Consider the following 17,041-nt stretch of genomic DNA (forward strand, 5'->3'; position numbering starts at 1 on the left):
CCGTGTTTTCTCAGTGATGAAATTTACAGAGGTATATGTGTAGGGTGCTTTGATGAATTACAGAACTATTCAGAAAAATCGTAAGCAGTATCATCAGCATCTGTTGTTTCTAAACTACTGCATGGTTTTATTCAGAGAGACAGATGCCCACATATCTGCCACATCCATTTACAACCATGTGATACCACTGGGAGGCAGGCAGAACTCTCCTCCCAGTCAAAAGGGTGGAGGTGGCACATCCAGCAACATGCGTTTTCATTTACCAAATGTCGTAATTAACATGCCTAAATCTTGGATGACAAATAACATTATAACTTATGTGCAATGACAGAAAGTACTTTTATATGAAAAGATGGGTGAGTGCATTAATTATTGCTTTTTATCAGATGAATGTTAGAAAAGGTTGGTTTAAATTCCTGTTCTTGCTGTCACAGATTATAGGCAAGACTTAAGAATCCGTTCATCCAAAGGTGTTACTTCCTTCAGTTCCTGCAGTTCGCATTATAGTTGACGAAATATTTTGAAGTGAAATTTAAAATTCCGATGGCGTGACAACACACATTTAATAATTTAAAAGACATGGAGAAAATTCCCAAGCTGGGGGATGTTTGCTCAAATTAGATCAGCAAAATCTATATCATGCTAAACAGCCAGAAGAGAGGTGCTCACTTGGTTGAGGGCGGGAGGTAGACCGTAATTCTCTTCCAGTTTTGGAATCTTTCTGAAGTGTAGATGGAGCTCTCGGTGTAGTGCTGACAGCCGATGGTTGGAGGGACGCACTCCTCTGTCACCAGGTGCCAGTCTCTCCCGTTGTTTAAAGAATACTGCAGGTGAATGCTATGGGAATTGCTGTATGGCTTGCTGCAACCCATGCTCAGCTCAAACTGCAAGTAAGTGGAGGCTGATACATGGAAGTCCCAAGTCTCAGCATAACGAGGCTTTCCTAAGAAAAGAGAGGAAAACAACAAAAACGTATACCTTATGCATATGCTTTCAGTACTGTCATTCATATTTGTTATCTGTATCTTCACCTTTTTCAGCCTTCTCTTCCCTGCAGATTGCTATATACTTGAGTTTGTGTATACCTCCCATCTTGTACAAACTTGACCCATAAATAATTTATAGAATAGGCACATACAAATGTAGCAATGTTTGGTGACACATACCGATGTTTTCACTGAACATCAGAGCTGTATCCATAGACAGGCAGTCGATGTCTACTTGACCTCCTTGTATTCTGTACCAGCTTGCTTGTAAATCCACAGTTCCATCAAATTTATCCTGGAAGCCAGTCTGGGAGCTGTCATTCATCCCTATAAGGACATCATCCAAAGCCCACTGAGCTGAATGTTTCCCTATAAAAAGCAGAACGTGCAAGTTAGCGGAGTCCCTGTTAGTTAGTTTTTATGCCCACATCCTGCATTGACCCATTGAGCAGAGTGCAGTCATGTAGGCTGAGTGCTGTTGAGCAGACTAAAACACTGCTTAAGGCCAAACCTGGACTCTAGAGTGTGTTTCTATTTCAGATATGCACGGGTATTTCCCTCTTGATTTCTCAAGCTTCAGTGCCTTCATCATCGTACGCTCTCCCTGTGTTTGAGACTCTCCCTGAGCACCTAGATAGGGGGCTTCCATTTTATGGGTCACAACCTTCCTGCCATTCCCCACACTAAACTGGAAAGCCCACTGTCTAGTTCCCAAAGCACCTTTTGTATGGAAGAGGATAGTACACAAAGGAAAATGCCGAAGGCTCTTGATATAGATGATATTCACAGAAGTGCTCTTCGCCTTTTCCTTCCTAGAAACCTCTCTTCACTTGCTCTCCAGCCTACAGGCATCTCAATTCGCCATCATCTCTAGCCCATTTCTCCAGCCCTTCATTTCAATTCACCTTTCTACTGGCATGCTGAACATGTCGTCTTACTGTACAATTGCTGCCCTCACAGAAGAAGGAAAGCCTTGACAATAAATCGTCAGCTCTCAGCGATGTGCCAGGACTTTTGTCTCGCCACTATCAGCAATGTGGCTCATGGCTGATGGGGCCATGCTGCACTGAGTTCTGGCAGAAAGAGGACAATCTAGGAAGGTGTTAATGTCTGTAATGAGGAGTGGTTATTCCCTGTGGACGCTGGTATGGAAGGTGATATTTCAACCTCCAGTCATAAAGTCTCCTTCTTACTGGAAGCCACAGGGCTGTGTCCTGGTTTCGGCTGGGATAGAGTTAATTTTCTTCATAGTAGCTAGCATAGTGCTGTGTTTTGGATTTAGTACCAGAAGCATGTTGAGAACACACTGATGTTTTTAGTTGTTGTCAAGTAGTGCTCAGACTACTCAAGGACTTTTTGAGCTTCTCCTGCTCGGCCAGGTGCATAACAAGCTGGGAGTACAGCACAGCTAGGACAGCTAAACTAAACTGTCCAAAAAGCTATTCCATACCATATAACGTCATGCTCGGGGGGGTTAGTCGGTCGGTCGGTTGCGGGGAGTCTGTATATTCTCATTATCATTCTCATTATTACTATTATTATTATTTTCTCTTATTAAACTGTCTTTATCTCAGCCCTCGGCTCTAACCTTTTATTTTCTTCCCGATTCTCTCCCCCATCCCACTGAGGGAGGGGGGGGGAGTGAGCGAGCAGCTGCGTGGTGCTTAGTTGCCAGCCGGGTTAAACCACGACAGCTGCCATCAGTTGGTCTAAGAATGACCCCTCTCAGCAGGGAGAGGTGTCATCCAGGTGCCCCCAGAGTGAGTGGCAGGACACAGGTAGGGAGCAACAGGTCTGACATCGCACCACTCACCAGTGCAAACGGTCATGGCAGAACGATGGTCTGTGGTGCACCCGTTGCTGCTCAGCATTTTTCCCAAATGAATTGGCTTCTTAGCTAAATCACATCCCTCTTGCCTTGTCTACTCTCTCACCTAGTGAGGACAATTAACTCTGGCACATACATTGTAAGAAAATGTACGAATAAAAAACAGCCATCAAAATGATAAATGGTATCCAAGAAGCTGCATACCATAATTACCTGAATGTAAGCTACGTGCTTTTCTCCCCAAGGAATTGCTGTTAAAATGTACTTTGCTATATTTCTGAATATCACCTTACATTTCCTGCAGGGACCCAGGAGCTGCTGCCTTGCACAAAGGCAAGACACTTAATCAGGACACTTTTAATAGAGGTAACATGTCCCTGCCACAAGGTGGGAGCTCTCACAGTGGCCGTAGGTATCAGCCAGCACCAGGGTTTTACTTTCAGCTGAGGAATTGGGAAGTGGCTGAGTGGGGTTTGGAGGTGCAGCAAAAGGCAGGGGAGCAGGGTTCTGGGATACCAGAAATGGCAGGAGATGGGGGTCCTGTTTTGGAGTGTGGAGATATTAAAATAGTGAGATGGGAGCCACCAGGTAGGCAGATTCAAGGCCAAGTCCTCTTCCAAAATGGAGAAAAAGTGAGATAAACTGTGTAAGCCATTTTGCATCCCAGGTCACTCTATAGTCAGCTAAATCCTCTACTCTTATTTAGGCTTTTCCCCTCCCCTCTGTTGTCTCTCAGCATCTTTGGTTCAAACTTAGCTCTTAAACAATTTTGCTGTTAAGCCCACTATTCTGCTTGGTGCTATAAAACAAAGTCATGTCTGTGGGGTAACTGAGGAAAGCCTAAATATGATCTTACAGCACCCAAACTGTTCACCATGCATTTTTGGTAAGCTGAGGTTTCTGCAGCACATGTCCACGCTTAGAAGCATTGACATGTGGGTTGTGTAAAGGTGCTTAATGAATTTTTAGGATGGTGTTGCTTACCGTGTTGTGGCTGCCACCAGCGGAAAGCGGTGGCAGGGGTTTTGGCCTCCCGAGGTAAGTCTATCGAAACAACCTGGGGTTCCAGGTACGACATGAAGTCCAGCTCTCGCAGCAAATGCCAGGTGATCCCGTTATCATTTGTGTATTGAACAACAAGCCCTGTATTTAAAATTAAGAAAGGCAGTTAGGCTGACTGTACAGAGCGAAGGGGGGCAACTCTTCAGCCTGTACTCAGGAGCTGCCAACCCCCAGCCAGTGCACGCCACTTTTGGCATCTCCCCTATCCTTTTGCAGTCTCCTGGTCCAGGAGCATTTTGTGGACAAAGTCGTACTGCAAAGGGAACGTGGGCTCACCAGCTGCCCCGTGTTATCTTGCTTGCCTTCACCGAACTCAAAGGATCAAATCTTTTACAACCTCAGTGAAACTGATTGCACCACAGAAACCATAGGAATAATGTGACTTCCTTAATAGTCAGAATTTATTTCATATTGGATATCCTTGCAGTTTGTGTGGGATACTACATTGTAACTCTGATAGCTGGGCTCCCGATATGGGTAGTTCACGATGCTCATGCTACCTGCGCAAGCTCACAGCATCCTTAAAAGTTAATTACCATAATATTCACATAATTTAAAATAGTCTTCATATCTTACACACAGTATGGCAAATACTAGGACATAGCAGAATTGTGAAGTCACTTATGAGCTCATCACAGGGGATAATAGAAGAAAGAAGCACTTATGTGTAGTTCTTCTCTTACAACTCTTTTATTCTGGAGAATGTTCAAAGATAATGGATTTTCTTGTGTCTTATACTGGTGCAAATGAGAGGAGAATCAAACCCTCAGTGTAATCTGCGCTGAAAGATGACAGTTCTGTTAGTATCAATGTAAATGCCACATGCCAGGAAACAGCCAACTGATGGTAAATGACTTGCACTGAGAGGAATATGAGGTTTTCTCATCTACCAGATGTCAGTGATCTGTCTTCATGCAGCTAGACCACTTCACATGGGAATCCTGCTCCCAAAACTCTGCTGATCCTTCCCAGACAGAAATATCAGCCCCCTGCCCCAATAACTCTAAGCATGTGGGTAAAATAAGAGAGGAGACAGCTGGGAGAGTGAATGTGTTTAGACTAAATATATTTTCAGCTGCAGCTTTATAATTTTGCATTTCAGGTAAATCACGCCTGAGCTTGGGTTGGAAGGCAATCTTCAGTTAGACCCACTGGCGCTGTTGGGAAGCTAAGCAAGTTTTCAGGCACACAACTCTACTTCGGGTCAGAAATGGAGGTTGCCCACTTTATCCTGAACTTGAATTTTATTCCTTTTATTTCAGACCTGAAGAAAGTCCTCTGTACTTGTAAATTTACCTGTTTTCCAACACTATCGAGTACTCTAATAAGAGCTATTACACCTCTTGTAATTGTTGTCTTAAACCATCACAGCTCCAATAAAGTTACTCCTACTGAAAAATCACCATTAAGTTTGGTGGAAATAAGTAGAAATACAAATGTGGGACAAAAATAAATAGTTTTTGGCACCATTTATAAAAACTGAAGAGGTAATTGATTTATGTTAACAATAAAACAACCTTTTCGATTTTGTAAAGGCAGTAAAAGGCAAAAACACTGCGGAAGACCCAAAATACAAAAGCTTATTATAAGGAAAAGAGGCTTTACCTTCATTCCTGGCTCTTGGTCTGTTGCAGGAGTTACCAATAGCCTTGCTTCCAATTTGTACATAAAACTGAACTAGTCTGTTAAAAAAATAGGGTAGAAGAGAAGTGTAATTATCTTCTGATAGCACAAGATCAGTCAGGATAACTCTTGTTTCTTAACTAATGTGGCATTTTCAGTTAGGTCATTATTCCGGGGTTATTGATCAGGTAATGTTCCCAGTGAAATCAAGCATTGCCATAGTAAACAGTGGAGGACCCAAGACAGAAGAAGGTGACGTGTTTTATTGATCCTGTGTCTAATAAATGTATTGTTGGACTGAGGAGCAGATTTTAGCAGTTCCTTCTTTCACACACAGATACAAAAACTCCCAAGCAGGCAAATGTGCTCCTTACATCAGATCTGACCTTGGCCTCGTAACTGGAAATCGGTTTAAGCTTTAAAATACAGTATTAGAGCTTTAATAAAATTATTAAATCCTCACTAAACCACCCTTTTGGTCCTTAAATTCTTGATGTAAACAGTTTTCAGTGAAAAGAGTTCATGGGACATTTTGTGAAGGAGATCCTTTGATTTTGGAGCTATAAATTTTGATTTCATTGAACATCCTCTTGTTCTCACGTCATGAGACGGGGGAAGAAAAAAATGTTCCTGAACTGCCTTTCTTGCAACCTGCTCTGTAGTCAGTGCTTTTATCACTTCCCTACCTTCTCCTCCTCCTTTCTGTGGTAAACCATGGCAACCTTTTCATCTCTCTCTGCATGAAAGTTTTTCCATGTCCTTGATTTTTCCCATAAGCATTTTCTGCAGCCCTGCTAAAGCCACAACATTCTTTTGAGACAGTGTCGCTGGTTTTATTGACAGAACTTTGGCTAAGCCTGGAACATCCCTATCTAGCTAAATTTGAACTAATAATTATCCCCTCCTTGTGCTCCAAAATACTGTCAATTTTTTTTCCCAATCTACAGTGATGCTCTGGTACCCTTGCTGAACTGATATTTTTAATGTGTTTTTTGTGGTCTCAGAGTAGTTTGCATTTCCTCTTGGATGTGTACTATTGTGCTATAAACCAGCAATTTGTTTTAATTAATGTCCTGCTGCTTACTCACCAAATTTCATTGCATGCCTCTGACATTTGTTTCAGTCTTATCTGGTCATAACTAATGTAAAGGCCATTGAAATGACTGGGAATGCCATTGCCCCCTCATCCATGCCTTCTTCACAAGTTGCCTGCATTGCACACCTGAAACAGCACCTGAACAGAGCAGGGAACCCGGAGTCATCCCCACCCTGAGCTTTTGCATGCTGAAAGATGGGGATGCCATCCTCTTTTTTTGTTTCCCAGAGATATTTAGATTTAGGATGGTGCCTGCCTGTTGTGCTATAACTATTGGAGTACTTGCTGATGTGATCTTTTTGGGAAGGAACTGCTTGTCCCTTGTGCTGGGGGTGTCCTCATGGAGCGCGTAGGGAGAGATGGGGTCATTGCCAAGCAGAGGTTTTGGAAGAAAAAAGAATACAAACCTAAAGGAATCCAGGCTTCATTAATTCTACTGCTTGTAGACAACTTCTTTATTTTAAATACTTATTTTTGAGGTGAATTTTGTCTCTGTGTGAAGAATCAAGGCTTGATTTGTCACTCATGTAACTCCCCACAAGGATAACTCTTCTCGCTTTAGGGGATTTGGTCCTAATTTGTAGTGACACCAGTAAAATCATAGGCAAGCCACAGGACTACAGCCAGAGCCAGTACAATGCAGACAGGACTCCAATTTCCTTCACCCACCGCTGCATGCACAATGTCACGATTCTAAAACCAACCGCACGTCAGCTCTGTTATCAAAATTGGTATCTCCTATCTGAGATGTTTTGTATATCCATAGGGACTAGGACAAGCCAGAATATCCTCATCGGTCTCATTCATAATATAACCCCATGGATAGCTCAAGAACAGGCAGGCTGACAATATTTCACTATTTTGCCAGGTAGGCCCTATTGTTTGCTGCAGCTCTGTTGTCTGAGACAGCTTTCAGGCAACAAAACACTAGAACGCGGTCTCAGAGGTGAAAAGATTTACAGTTCCATGATGATATTCTCTTTTTTTTTTTTTTTTGCTTGCCAAATATAAAGATCGGTAAAAAGCAGAAACAAAAGCCAAAAAAAAATCCCTTTCTGCAGAAGGGTGAATCAGCCCATCTGATCCGTAAATGTTTGACCCAGAACAGCTCTCTGGGATGGTTGCACAGTCATTAGCAATGGAGTCTGTAACGCAGACGGGAGCCAAGTCAGCTAACAAGCCAGATGTCACCGCTTGGAAAAAAATACATATATTCTGTGATTTTTATCTAGCTGCCAGGTAGGCACTGTGTGCAAATGCTCTCACTGAACAGATAGGGAAGAGTGTCATAAGGGACAGGCCATCAAAATGGGAGGCAGTGGTTCATCAGTAGCGAAAATGCTCCAGGTATTGTATTGTCGGTCAGGAGGATGGAAATATTGCTGGAAAAATTGTTCCTTGGGCGCACTGGGCCATACAAAAGGGAAGGGATGGAGACAGCACAGGAGGTTTCTGAAGTGCAGGGGAAAAAATGGTCTGGGTGAAATGAATTTTGACACTTAGAGCTCTCTTAGTGCTATGGGACATTCTCCTAATGTCTGTAAAAAAAGTGCAGTCGGTCATATAAAGAGCAAGGAGACGATAAGATAAACAAAACTAAGATTATGATCACATTTAACATATATGCTAAACATTGAGTGCTTGTTTACAATCACTGGCTTCAGGGAGGAACCTTTACTTTTCAATTTTCTGAGCATGAAACCTGCGTTTGGCAGTGCCCCGAGCAGCACCGCGCACCTTGGGCTGGCAGATCTCAGCCCCTTTGGGGCAGAACGAACCAGGAGCACCGAGCCCCCCTGGACCCCGCTCCTCTGGGAAAAGAAGGGTGAGGATGAGAAGGGTCTTCGTACTTCTTAGAAAAAGGAACACTCCTTACATAAAATTTACACTTTACATAGAAAAAGTTGTAACTGAAGCAAGATGATAGGGAATATGCATAGGTAGGTGTGCAGGAATTCAGAATGAAAATAAAACTTTAATGTCTTGCAATATTTTTCAGTTTTTTTGCTCTTCCATGCCTGATTTAATGAAACAAGATCTTAAAAGGTCTGGGAAAACACTATTAACCTGAAAAATAAGAAGCTTAAAAATCTACTGCAGGGGTTTCAGCCTTCCTATTCACAACCCTCAATCCACATATCTAACGGTATGTCTTTCAAGGCATATTTTCTTTCTGTTTAATCAGTCACCAACCCCCCCCACCCCCAACCAAAAAACCCACACACAAATAAAAGATAACTGTGCAGGGGCTAAGATGACCCCAAATAAGATAACTGAATTCTATGCAAAGCATTACTGAATGCAAAAAGTAATACCAAAATGGGAAAAAGTGCTTCCCTCTAATCTCCTTTTTCAAGTGACATTAATTTTAGCTCCAATAACGGAAAAAAATTCTAGGCTGAGGAATTATTTCCTTTTTAGGGTACGGGGTCTTTCAGTTAACCCTTCACACTCTCACAAACTTTGTTTGCCTTTGCTTCTAGGAAAAAAGACCCAGTTAATGTTATGGATGGTCTCAGGCATTAAAGTGGGGTGCACCTGTTCTAAGCACAGTGTCTGAAGGCTGGATGTCTAAGTCTTACATGACCAATCCAGATTCCCTTACAATTAACGACAAATAATACATGCTTCCAGCAGACAAAGCACTGGCCTTAGCTAACCCTATTTTAGGATGAGTTGCACTGCCTTTTTGAAGTAGCTAATTCTTTCCTTTGAGCATAAAAGCAGCCTGGGGTAATTGCTGTAATCTAATGAGTCAAGCTGCAGGAGAAGAATCCTACCCTTGTGGATGAAGAAACCAAAAAATCCATGTAGACCCATTTGCTTTTGAGATGACCGGTGCTTTTGTTCTGCCCACGGGTGTGGTGTCAAACTCAACTTGTTCAAGGAAGTTAAACTGCTCACTCTGATGCTTATAAAAAAATTCAGTGCTGGTTTATTTGACAAAATGATCAGTGGCAGCAGGAGAGCAGCTCACATGGTGAGCACATGCTCTGGAGAGGGATCTTAGTTGCTCTTATCAGGTGTCCCTCTGGCTATTTACGTTCTTGGGCCAGTTTTGAGACATCAGATGACCACATTCTCATGCAAAACAGAAGTAATAATAGATTTTAAAAGTCAAGGAAGAGCATTGCTTGGTATTTTAAAATGCATTTTTGCTTTTTAAATGGTTCAAACTCTGTAAAAATGGAAACATATAAATAGGTGTATCTGGCATAAAAAGTGGTTTCAAAGTAATCTTAAAGCTAAAGAAAATCCTTTTTAATTTATAAAAAGATTTCTCCAGGAAAGAAGGAAGAACTCAAAAATACCATTTGAACATAAACTTCTTGGTGATGTGGTTACTTCCAACATTATGCTTCACAGGATTAATAAAATGAGATTTAAAAAGACAGTGTAACAGAAAAGAAGTGCTCAGATCTTTCCAGAGTTGCAGTGCAAACATGTACTTGTCCAAAGCATATTTGTCAAACAATTAGTTAATTTAATTATTAAGTAATTGACATAATTATATAACTAATTCGCATATTTGTTGGACAGGCAGGGGACAGAAGAAAGGCAGGTGGCGCTGTGGGGAGCAGCTAAGGATGTCCCCAAACCTGCAGCACCCATTCTGCCCTAAGGAGCGCCTCTCCTCCGAGCTGGAGAGCAGCAGCAGTAACTTGTGGCCAGTCTTTGCTGAATGATCCCGCAAATTAAATAATGCAGCACATCACAGAGTTACTTCCTTTTCTTAAGCTAACTGATACAATTGTAGGGTGGGCAAGGTTTCAGGTGCACAATCCCTCGTGAGACTGGGCAAAGCAGCAGCAAGCTCCAGGCTAAATAATGGCTAGAATCAACAGCCCTTTGTTTATCCTAATTACATTAATCAATTAGACAATTTGAGAGAAAAAGGATAATTGCTACCAGCGGAGCAGGATTCAGTGGCAGCGGGGAGAGGGGTGAAGGCTTGTTAGCCTCTTGACTACGCAGGAAGAATTCACGTTCCTTTGCACTTCTGACAAGTGGAGTAATTCACAACATCTGGCAAGCAAGCAGCAGCTCATTGCCACGCATCAGCGTGCCTGCAGCACAGCGCGGCCGGGGCAAAGGGAGTGTTTCTGTCCAGCTATGGGCAGAATCTCAGGTTTTGTGCAGTCTCAAGATCACACCTTCTGCCTGTCCATCTAGACTACAATGCAAACCATCTTCTCAGAAGGATAAACAATTCATATTTTCTAGGCTGCTTTTCCATTCCATTTCTAATGCAAGTTTTCCCTCTCAGGAAAAGGAAGTAGTACACCCGAATGAACAAAAAAGCAATTTCTCTGGCTTTAAGGTTTCTTATAGAAGTTGTGATTACCAGAAAAACATCTCACACCTTCTTAGAGAAAAAGGATAATTGCTACCAGCGGAGCAGGATTCAGTGGCAGCGGGGAGAGGGGTGAAGGCTTGTTAGCCTCTTGACTACGCAGGAAGAATTCACGTTCCTTTGCACTTCTGACAAGTGGAGTAATTCACAACATCTGGCAAGCAAGCAGCAGCTCATTGCCACGCATCAGCGTGCCTGCAGCACAGCGCGGCCGGGGCAAAGGGAGTGTTTCTGTCCAGCTATGGGCAGAATCTCAGGTTTTGTGCAGTCTCAAGATCACACCTTCTGCCTGTCCATCTAGACTACAATGCAAACCATCTTCTCAGAAGGATAAACAATTCATATTTTCTAGGCTGCTTTTCCATTCCATTTCTAATGCAAGTTTTCCCTCTCAGGAAAAGGAAGTAGTACACCCGAATGAACAAAAAAGCAATTTCTCTGGCTTTAAGGTTTCTTATAGAAGTTGTGATTACCAGAAAAACATCTCACACCTTCTCACATCTACACTTGTAATAGCGGAGAGGAGACAATATGAATACATGGCAATTGTGAGAAGCAGCACGGAGGATTGACCTGATATTTGTGGTGTCCAGGGGAACAGTCCTCGCCTCCCTTTTGCCAGGTCCATTGAAGTACAGAGATTTTCCGTCGCTGAGCACGCCACAGCCTGTCCCAACCTGACCTCCTGTTATCTTGTACCAGAGAGGGCTTAGCTTCCTCTCAAACCTGTCGAACATCTCACTGTGATTAGGCACGTTAGACACACAGGTTCCGTGTGATGCTTCAAGAAAAAAAAATATATGGGAGATGCTTTGGTGAAACTGTGCGGAAGAGAGTAGAGGTCAGATACAGCATATTGGCAGCAGTTCTGTTGCATCCACATATGAGATAGTACCGGGCTTTTCTAAGAAAATGCCCTGACGACAGGATTGTACTTTTTTAAACCCTCTTTATAAATTTTCATAGGCAGAATAAGCTTTCCTCCTCTAAACTCGAAGATAGCTTACTTCAGTAGGTGAATACCAGCCGCGCTTTCTGGTGATAAGGCATTTTATGTGAACAGAAAAATATTATCCTTTTATTTAATTTTAAACAAATTGAACAAAAGATGTTAGCCTATTGGTTTGTTGTTATAGAGGGTTGAAAAGAGTGCAGCGTGCAACTGGTTGTGTCAATCACTGGGTTTTTTCCATTGGGTTTGGGTTTTTTTGTGTGTGTGTTTCAGCATAAAAGCCCCTAAAACCACAAGTGAGCAGAATTTTCTACAGAAGGGCCTGTCAGAACATATGTTCCCTCCTGGTCCCATGCCATCTGATGGCCAGGGGACTCAAAACCAGCAGCAATTCTTTTGAAGATGATCCAAAGTCTTTTAAGCAGACTTTTTAGTTTATAATATTTTGTTTTGTTTTCTCTTCTATCGCTAGTCCCTCCCCCATTCATACAGATGGTGATGTTCAAAGATTGCGGTTGCCAGAAAAATCACCGGTGTCAGCTGCCTTCAGCTGCTCTGTTTTGCCTGTGCAGAATTTTCTTTAGCAAAATGGAAAGATTCTTTCTGGCAGCCCATTAAATTTATGTCATCATATATTTTTCCGGAATATCGGAGAGGAAAAACAAGATGCTAGATTTACAGCTTTGACTCAGCCAATGCTTACTGTACTCCCCCCCTAAAAAAGGTTGTCTTACCTGTGTAGCCCAGGTCACAGAAGCAGACCCCCGAGACACAGTCCCCGTGGCCGCTGCAGTAGTTGGGGCAAGGCTCAGAAATGTAAACACCGTCTAAGCCGAAAGGAGGCACGCTCTTGTGGGAGCTGCTCTCCTGGATCCAGCGGAATCGAGTCTTACTGTAGAGAAACAAAACAACGAGAGGCACGATATTGCTGTTCCCAGCTTCAATACCTGCTGCATACTTTATGTGCTCTTTGTTTAAGATTAAAAGGAGCTTTTCCTAAATTAGCCGTGTGCAAATAAGGTGCAAATGGATTTCTGACATCCTACAGTTTGTGCAACTTCACTTACAGATATTTTTTCCAGATTTTTTTTTTTTAATGTATTTTGACTTCTCTGACCTGTATCCACCAGGGTGTTGCAAAGAACAGATACACAGTTTTATCAAGAAGAGTGAATGATTAGACGTGACTCTGAAGATGCCTTTCACTACTCAGTTCAACCCAAGCTGTTAATTACATTTTAAAATCCCAGAACTCCATTTTTTATGTTACTTATATAATAGCAGTGATGCAGAGTTTATTACAGGATCATGTAAATTTGAGTAAAAAACCTTCAAGTAATTTGGATACAAGAAAAATAATCCACTTCATAAAAATAATGGCAAATAACATATATAACTAACCTTAGTTTGTATAACTAAACCTTTGTATAACTAAAACTGCTCTAGGGACGTTGGTGAGCCTACACTAAGAAGTTCCTCCATCTGACCTACAGTATAGGAAATGCGTGGAAGAAAAAATACTTTGGTTTTTAATTTCAGTCTTTAACTTTTAGCTGAATCATTTTATAGAAGTTCCAGAGAGGGGAATGACTTTAAAATCTCATTGCCAATCCAATGAATTAACTAAGATCCTCTTTGTAATAAACCTATTGCCTTTTTTCCGCTATGCACTGGGATTTGGCAAGTAGGTGTTCATCGTGTGAGTGCTTTGTACCAACTGGTGAAACGGGATGCTCTCCGGATAACCCATGAACCATGAACCACTCTCATCGTACTCGCAATACTTATATTTTGAATGTATTAGCATGAGCTTCTTATTCCCGATCACATTACTGAACATAATGCCAAACAGATTGCTGCTATTGATTCTGCACTGCTTGTTTTGGGTAAAGCAAATCAGCTGGTGTCAGATCTGTGCCGTTTGGCACCTGCTTTTATTGGCTAATTACTGAAGAAAAGACAAACTTGTTACGGTACATGCTGCTATTTCAGCTCCTTGCGGCAAAGGCACTGGCTCCCCTGCTACACAACATACTCAAAATCTGTGCCAGGGCTCGAGGATGAGGAGCCCGCAGCAGGAGGATGGAGCCAAAACCCGGGAGCAAGAGGTGGCTGGGTGGGGGGACAGGGTCAGGAGGCAGCGGGGGCATGGCCAGGGGCTCGGGGGACGGGGGATGGCGGCGCTGGCAGCGCTTGGTGCAGGCGGCAAATCTGACCAGGGTGGTTTACTGATGGTGTAAGACAGCGAGCAAGGGGAGTGAGAAACTTCAGCCAAATCCAAGTCAGATGGAGAAAAGCTTCCTGATTTCAAGGCTTATTTGTGTCTTCCACCACCTGATGTTCTCTCACCTGTATTAACCCGACGCCGAGGTCGCGCTAACGGAGGAGCACACCCATCGTTCCTCCCTCCTTTGACTTCAGCTGCCCTGGCCACCTTCAGTGACACAGCGCATTCACGCAGCAGCTCAAACACCCCTCCAGGCTTTCTTTGCCTAGGGTTTCTTTGCCCAGGGGTAACTCTAAAATTAATCCTGTTCAAATGGCTCATTTGATTCCACTGACCTATCACTCTCTTGCTGGTGCCTCTGACCTAACTGATATCTGTAAAGACAGAGAGCACCATGATGAAGAGATTGATGTTAAATTAAAATGTTCTGGGTTCCTTGTTGCTTTGTAATTTAATTTTATAGACCATTCTGACACCTTTAAAATGAAAAGCTTCTCCCTGTCTTGGAGAGCACAAAGTATTTTTCCCAGATCTGTTGATTTTTAACACTGTTTTTATCCACAGCTTGCAACTTTTTCCTAATGTAGCATCAAAGAAGAGGCAGCTAATTCACGGGTACCGCTGGCATTGCTGGTTTACAAGGTACAGTACCTGGCTGCAAGCGACCTGGGGATAACAATAGTAATTCTTGTCCAGTCCTCAAAGTCTCCCGTGTGATACACGGTTGGCTCGCTCAGCTCCCGGGAGCTTCCCTCGCATCCTTTCGTGCCTGGAGACGCAGGGTAGCAGCCCTCCTTCACGAGCGACCAGAAGAGCCCAGCATCGTGCGAGTACTGAAGCAGAACAGGAGCAGAGCTGCTGTACTGGTTAGTGCAACCAATGTTCAGCTGCAAAAAAGCAGAGCAACAGATGCAAGCGCTGTTATTGGTATTTATTGGCTGCAAACCACCTTGGACTTCTGTACTTTGTGAGGCTTAGCTCTCTGAACTCTTGCTTTGAACCCTGCTGGAAAACAGTGACTGATGCTTGGAGCCTGTTTCTGACACATATATGACATTTCTTAGTAAAAATTCCCACCATCCCTTCACTGAGGTTGCTGGGTTTAGCACACTGGAATGTGCAAGGAACTTTTCAAAGGTCCTGGTGCATAGCAGGCCATGAAGAGCAAACTGTGCACAGGCACCTTCATGTCCAGAAGGAGAGAGAAGAGCTGTATCCTCTGAGACCCATCCCATCTGCAGTCCACTCCAAGGTGCCCAGAGGATCAGCCTGACTGCCAGGTCCCCCCTGCCCTGGGCTGCAAGCCCGGACTGCAGCATAGCCATTGACCTCATGGAAGTGATGTCTGGGAGTTGGTGCTGCAGTTTGGGCCCCCAGAATAGAGCAAAATCAGAAGTAAAAACCCTCAAATGTGAAATGAGAATGTAACCAAGACAAAAATCAACTGCTGATTTGAAGTTTTCAGTTTCATTTTTCCAGCTATCAGAAAAATATTAGTTTTCATTATTTTATTGCAGAAATTCTACTTGAGCTGTAGAATGTAAAATGTAAACCAGAATAATTCATGTAAGATGAAATAATTTTGACAAATTACTGTCTTGGAGTTTGTCAATGCAAAATTATTCCAGACAGCTATTTAAAATGGAAATTTCACAAACTCAGGAAAACACTGAACCATATGTTTAAAATTAAAGCATGCAAATAGGACTAATACATTTATTGCAGGCCAGTTTAAAAGCTTTCCAAGAAAGAGAGGAGTATAAATTCAGGCCTTAAATAATATACTTTATAAAGAAGAACTCACTGCTCCCTGATACGTTGTTTATGTTTTGTGTATTTGTGTTACACTGCCAGGTGTTTCAGAGATGGATGGTGTATGAAATATTTTTAAGTATTGCTTTTTCAGACTAAACCATTTTTGAAATGCTGTTGATCATCAAACCTACAGAATGGAGACTTAGTCACTGAAGTAGAGGAAAGTGGTCAAGAGGTAAATAGCATCTTTTCCAGGTTAAATGGTATTTATATATTGAAATATTTTGGGGTTTTAGACAGTTTAAAGTTTAAAACTAGAAGTGATACTCAGAAATTGTACTGCGATCCCTCTGTTTGTATAGCATTTCATTAGCATAACTTTTAGGTGAAAAGAGATTATTTTACAAATCCCATTATTTCTAACTAACTTTCCTATTTATAGAACTGTGGAAATTATATTTGAAAAGCTGCCTGTAAACATCTGATCTCTTTAATAATTCCACTTGTAAATTATTCAGTGTCTGTATCCACCAATTATGTAAGGACCATGTATTTGTGGTGAGTTCATTAAAATTGCATTGCAACCAACCTCCAGAATTCACCAATGGGATTTCATTATAAACTCAATAAAATTTTGATTAGGGTTCAGAAACAAGAGCTTGTCAAAGCAAATACACTTTCTTTGGAGCCCATATTCTGATGTATTGTCAGACCACTGAAATTTTTGTAAGCCCTTTAAAGAAGAGAATGCTAATTGGAGCCTATATTCATTGACACAATAAAAGTAAATTATATGAAAAACACACACTGGAGTACAGAGCAGCTTGTAAGTCCTTAAATAGTTTAAAATACAAGAAATGTACGCAAACCACATTGGAGCTTTTGTAGTCACGGAGCCCCAGATGGGATAAATCCTTTTTCCCTTGACAGTGCAGTAGCATTTCCTAGTACTGACTCAAATATAATGACAGTTGCTTCAACCCGCTTCTGAAACGCGTTGAAGAACAAGCTTTAAAATTTTCACAGAGGGGTAAAAAAGCTCTCCTGCACCGAGGTTTTGGCTATCCTGTTAGAAAGCAGCATGATCTTTTATGCTGTCTGAATTCATATTTGTGCTTTTCACATCTTTTTATGCACTGGTACAATTTATCACCTTGT

The 17,041-nt window shown here is 42.2% G+C and overlaps 1 protein-coding gene across 1 annotated transcript in view; it reads right to left on the minus strand.

Moving 5' to 3' along the window:
* The window catches only part of RELN (reelin), a 258,355-nt gene that overhangs the window by 53,808 nt on the left and 187,506 nt on the right, over positions 1–17,041 (minus strand). Inside the window, exons 28-34 of the mRNA XM_009641400.2 lie at positions 14,780–15,015; positions 12,636–12,793; positions 11,523–11,730; positions 5,482–5,558; positions 3,799–3,957; positions 1,167–1,355; positions 670–943 (exon numbers count right to left, since the gene is read on the minus strand). Of these exons, the coding sequence (XP_009639695.1) occupies positions 670–943; positions 1,167–1,355; positions 3,799–3,957; positions 5,482–5,558; positions 11,523–11,730; positions 12,636–12,793; positions 14,780–15,015 (1,301 nt within the window). The remainder of the gene's footprint in view (positions 1–669; positions 944–1,166; positions 1,356–3,798; positions 3,958–5,481; positions 5,559–11,522; positions 11,731–12,635; positions 12,794–14,779; positions 15,016–17,041) is intronic.

Source organism: Egretta garzetta, unplaced genomic scaffold (assembly GCF_000687185.1).
Source record: "Egretta garzetta isolate BGI_Z169 unplaced genomic scaffold, ASM68718v1 scaffold156, whole genome shotgun sequence".
Classification (NCBI taxonomy): domain Eukaryota; kingdom Metazoa; phylum Chordata; class Aves; order Pelecaniformes; family Ardeidae; genus Egretta; species Egretta garzetta.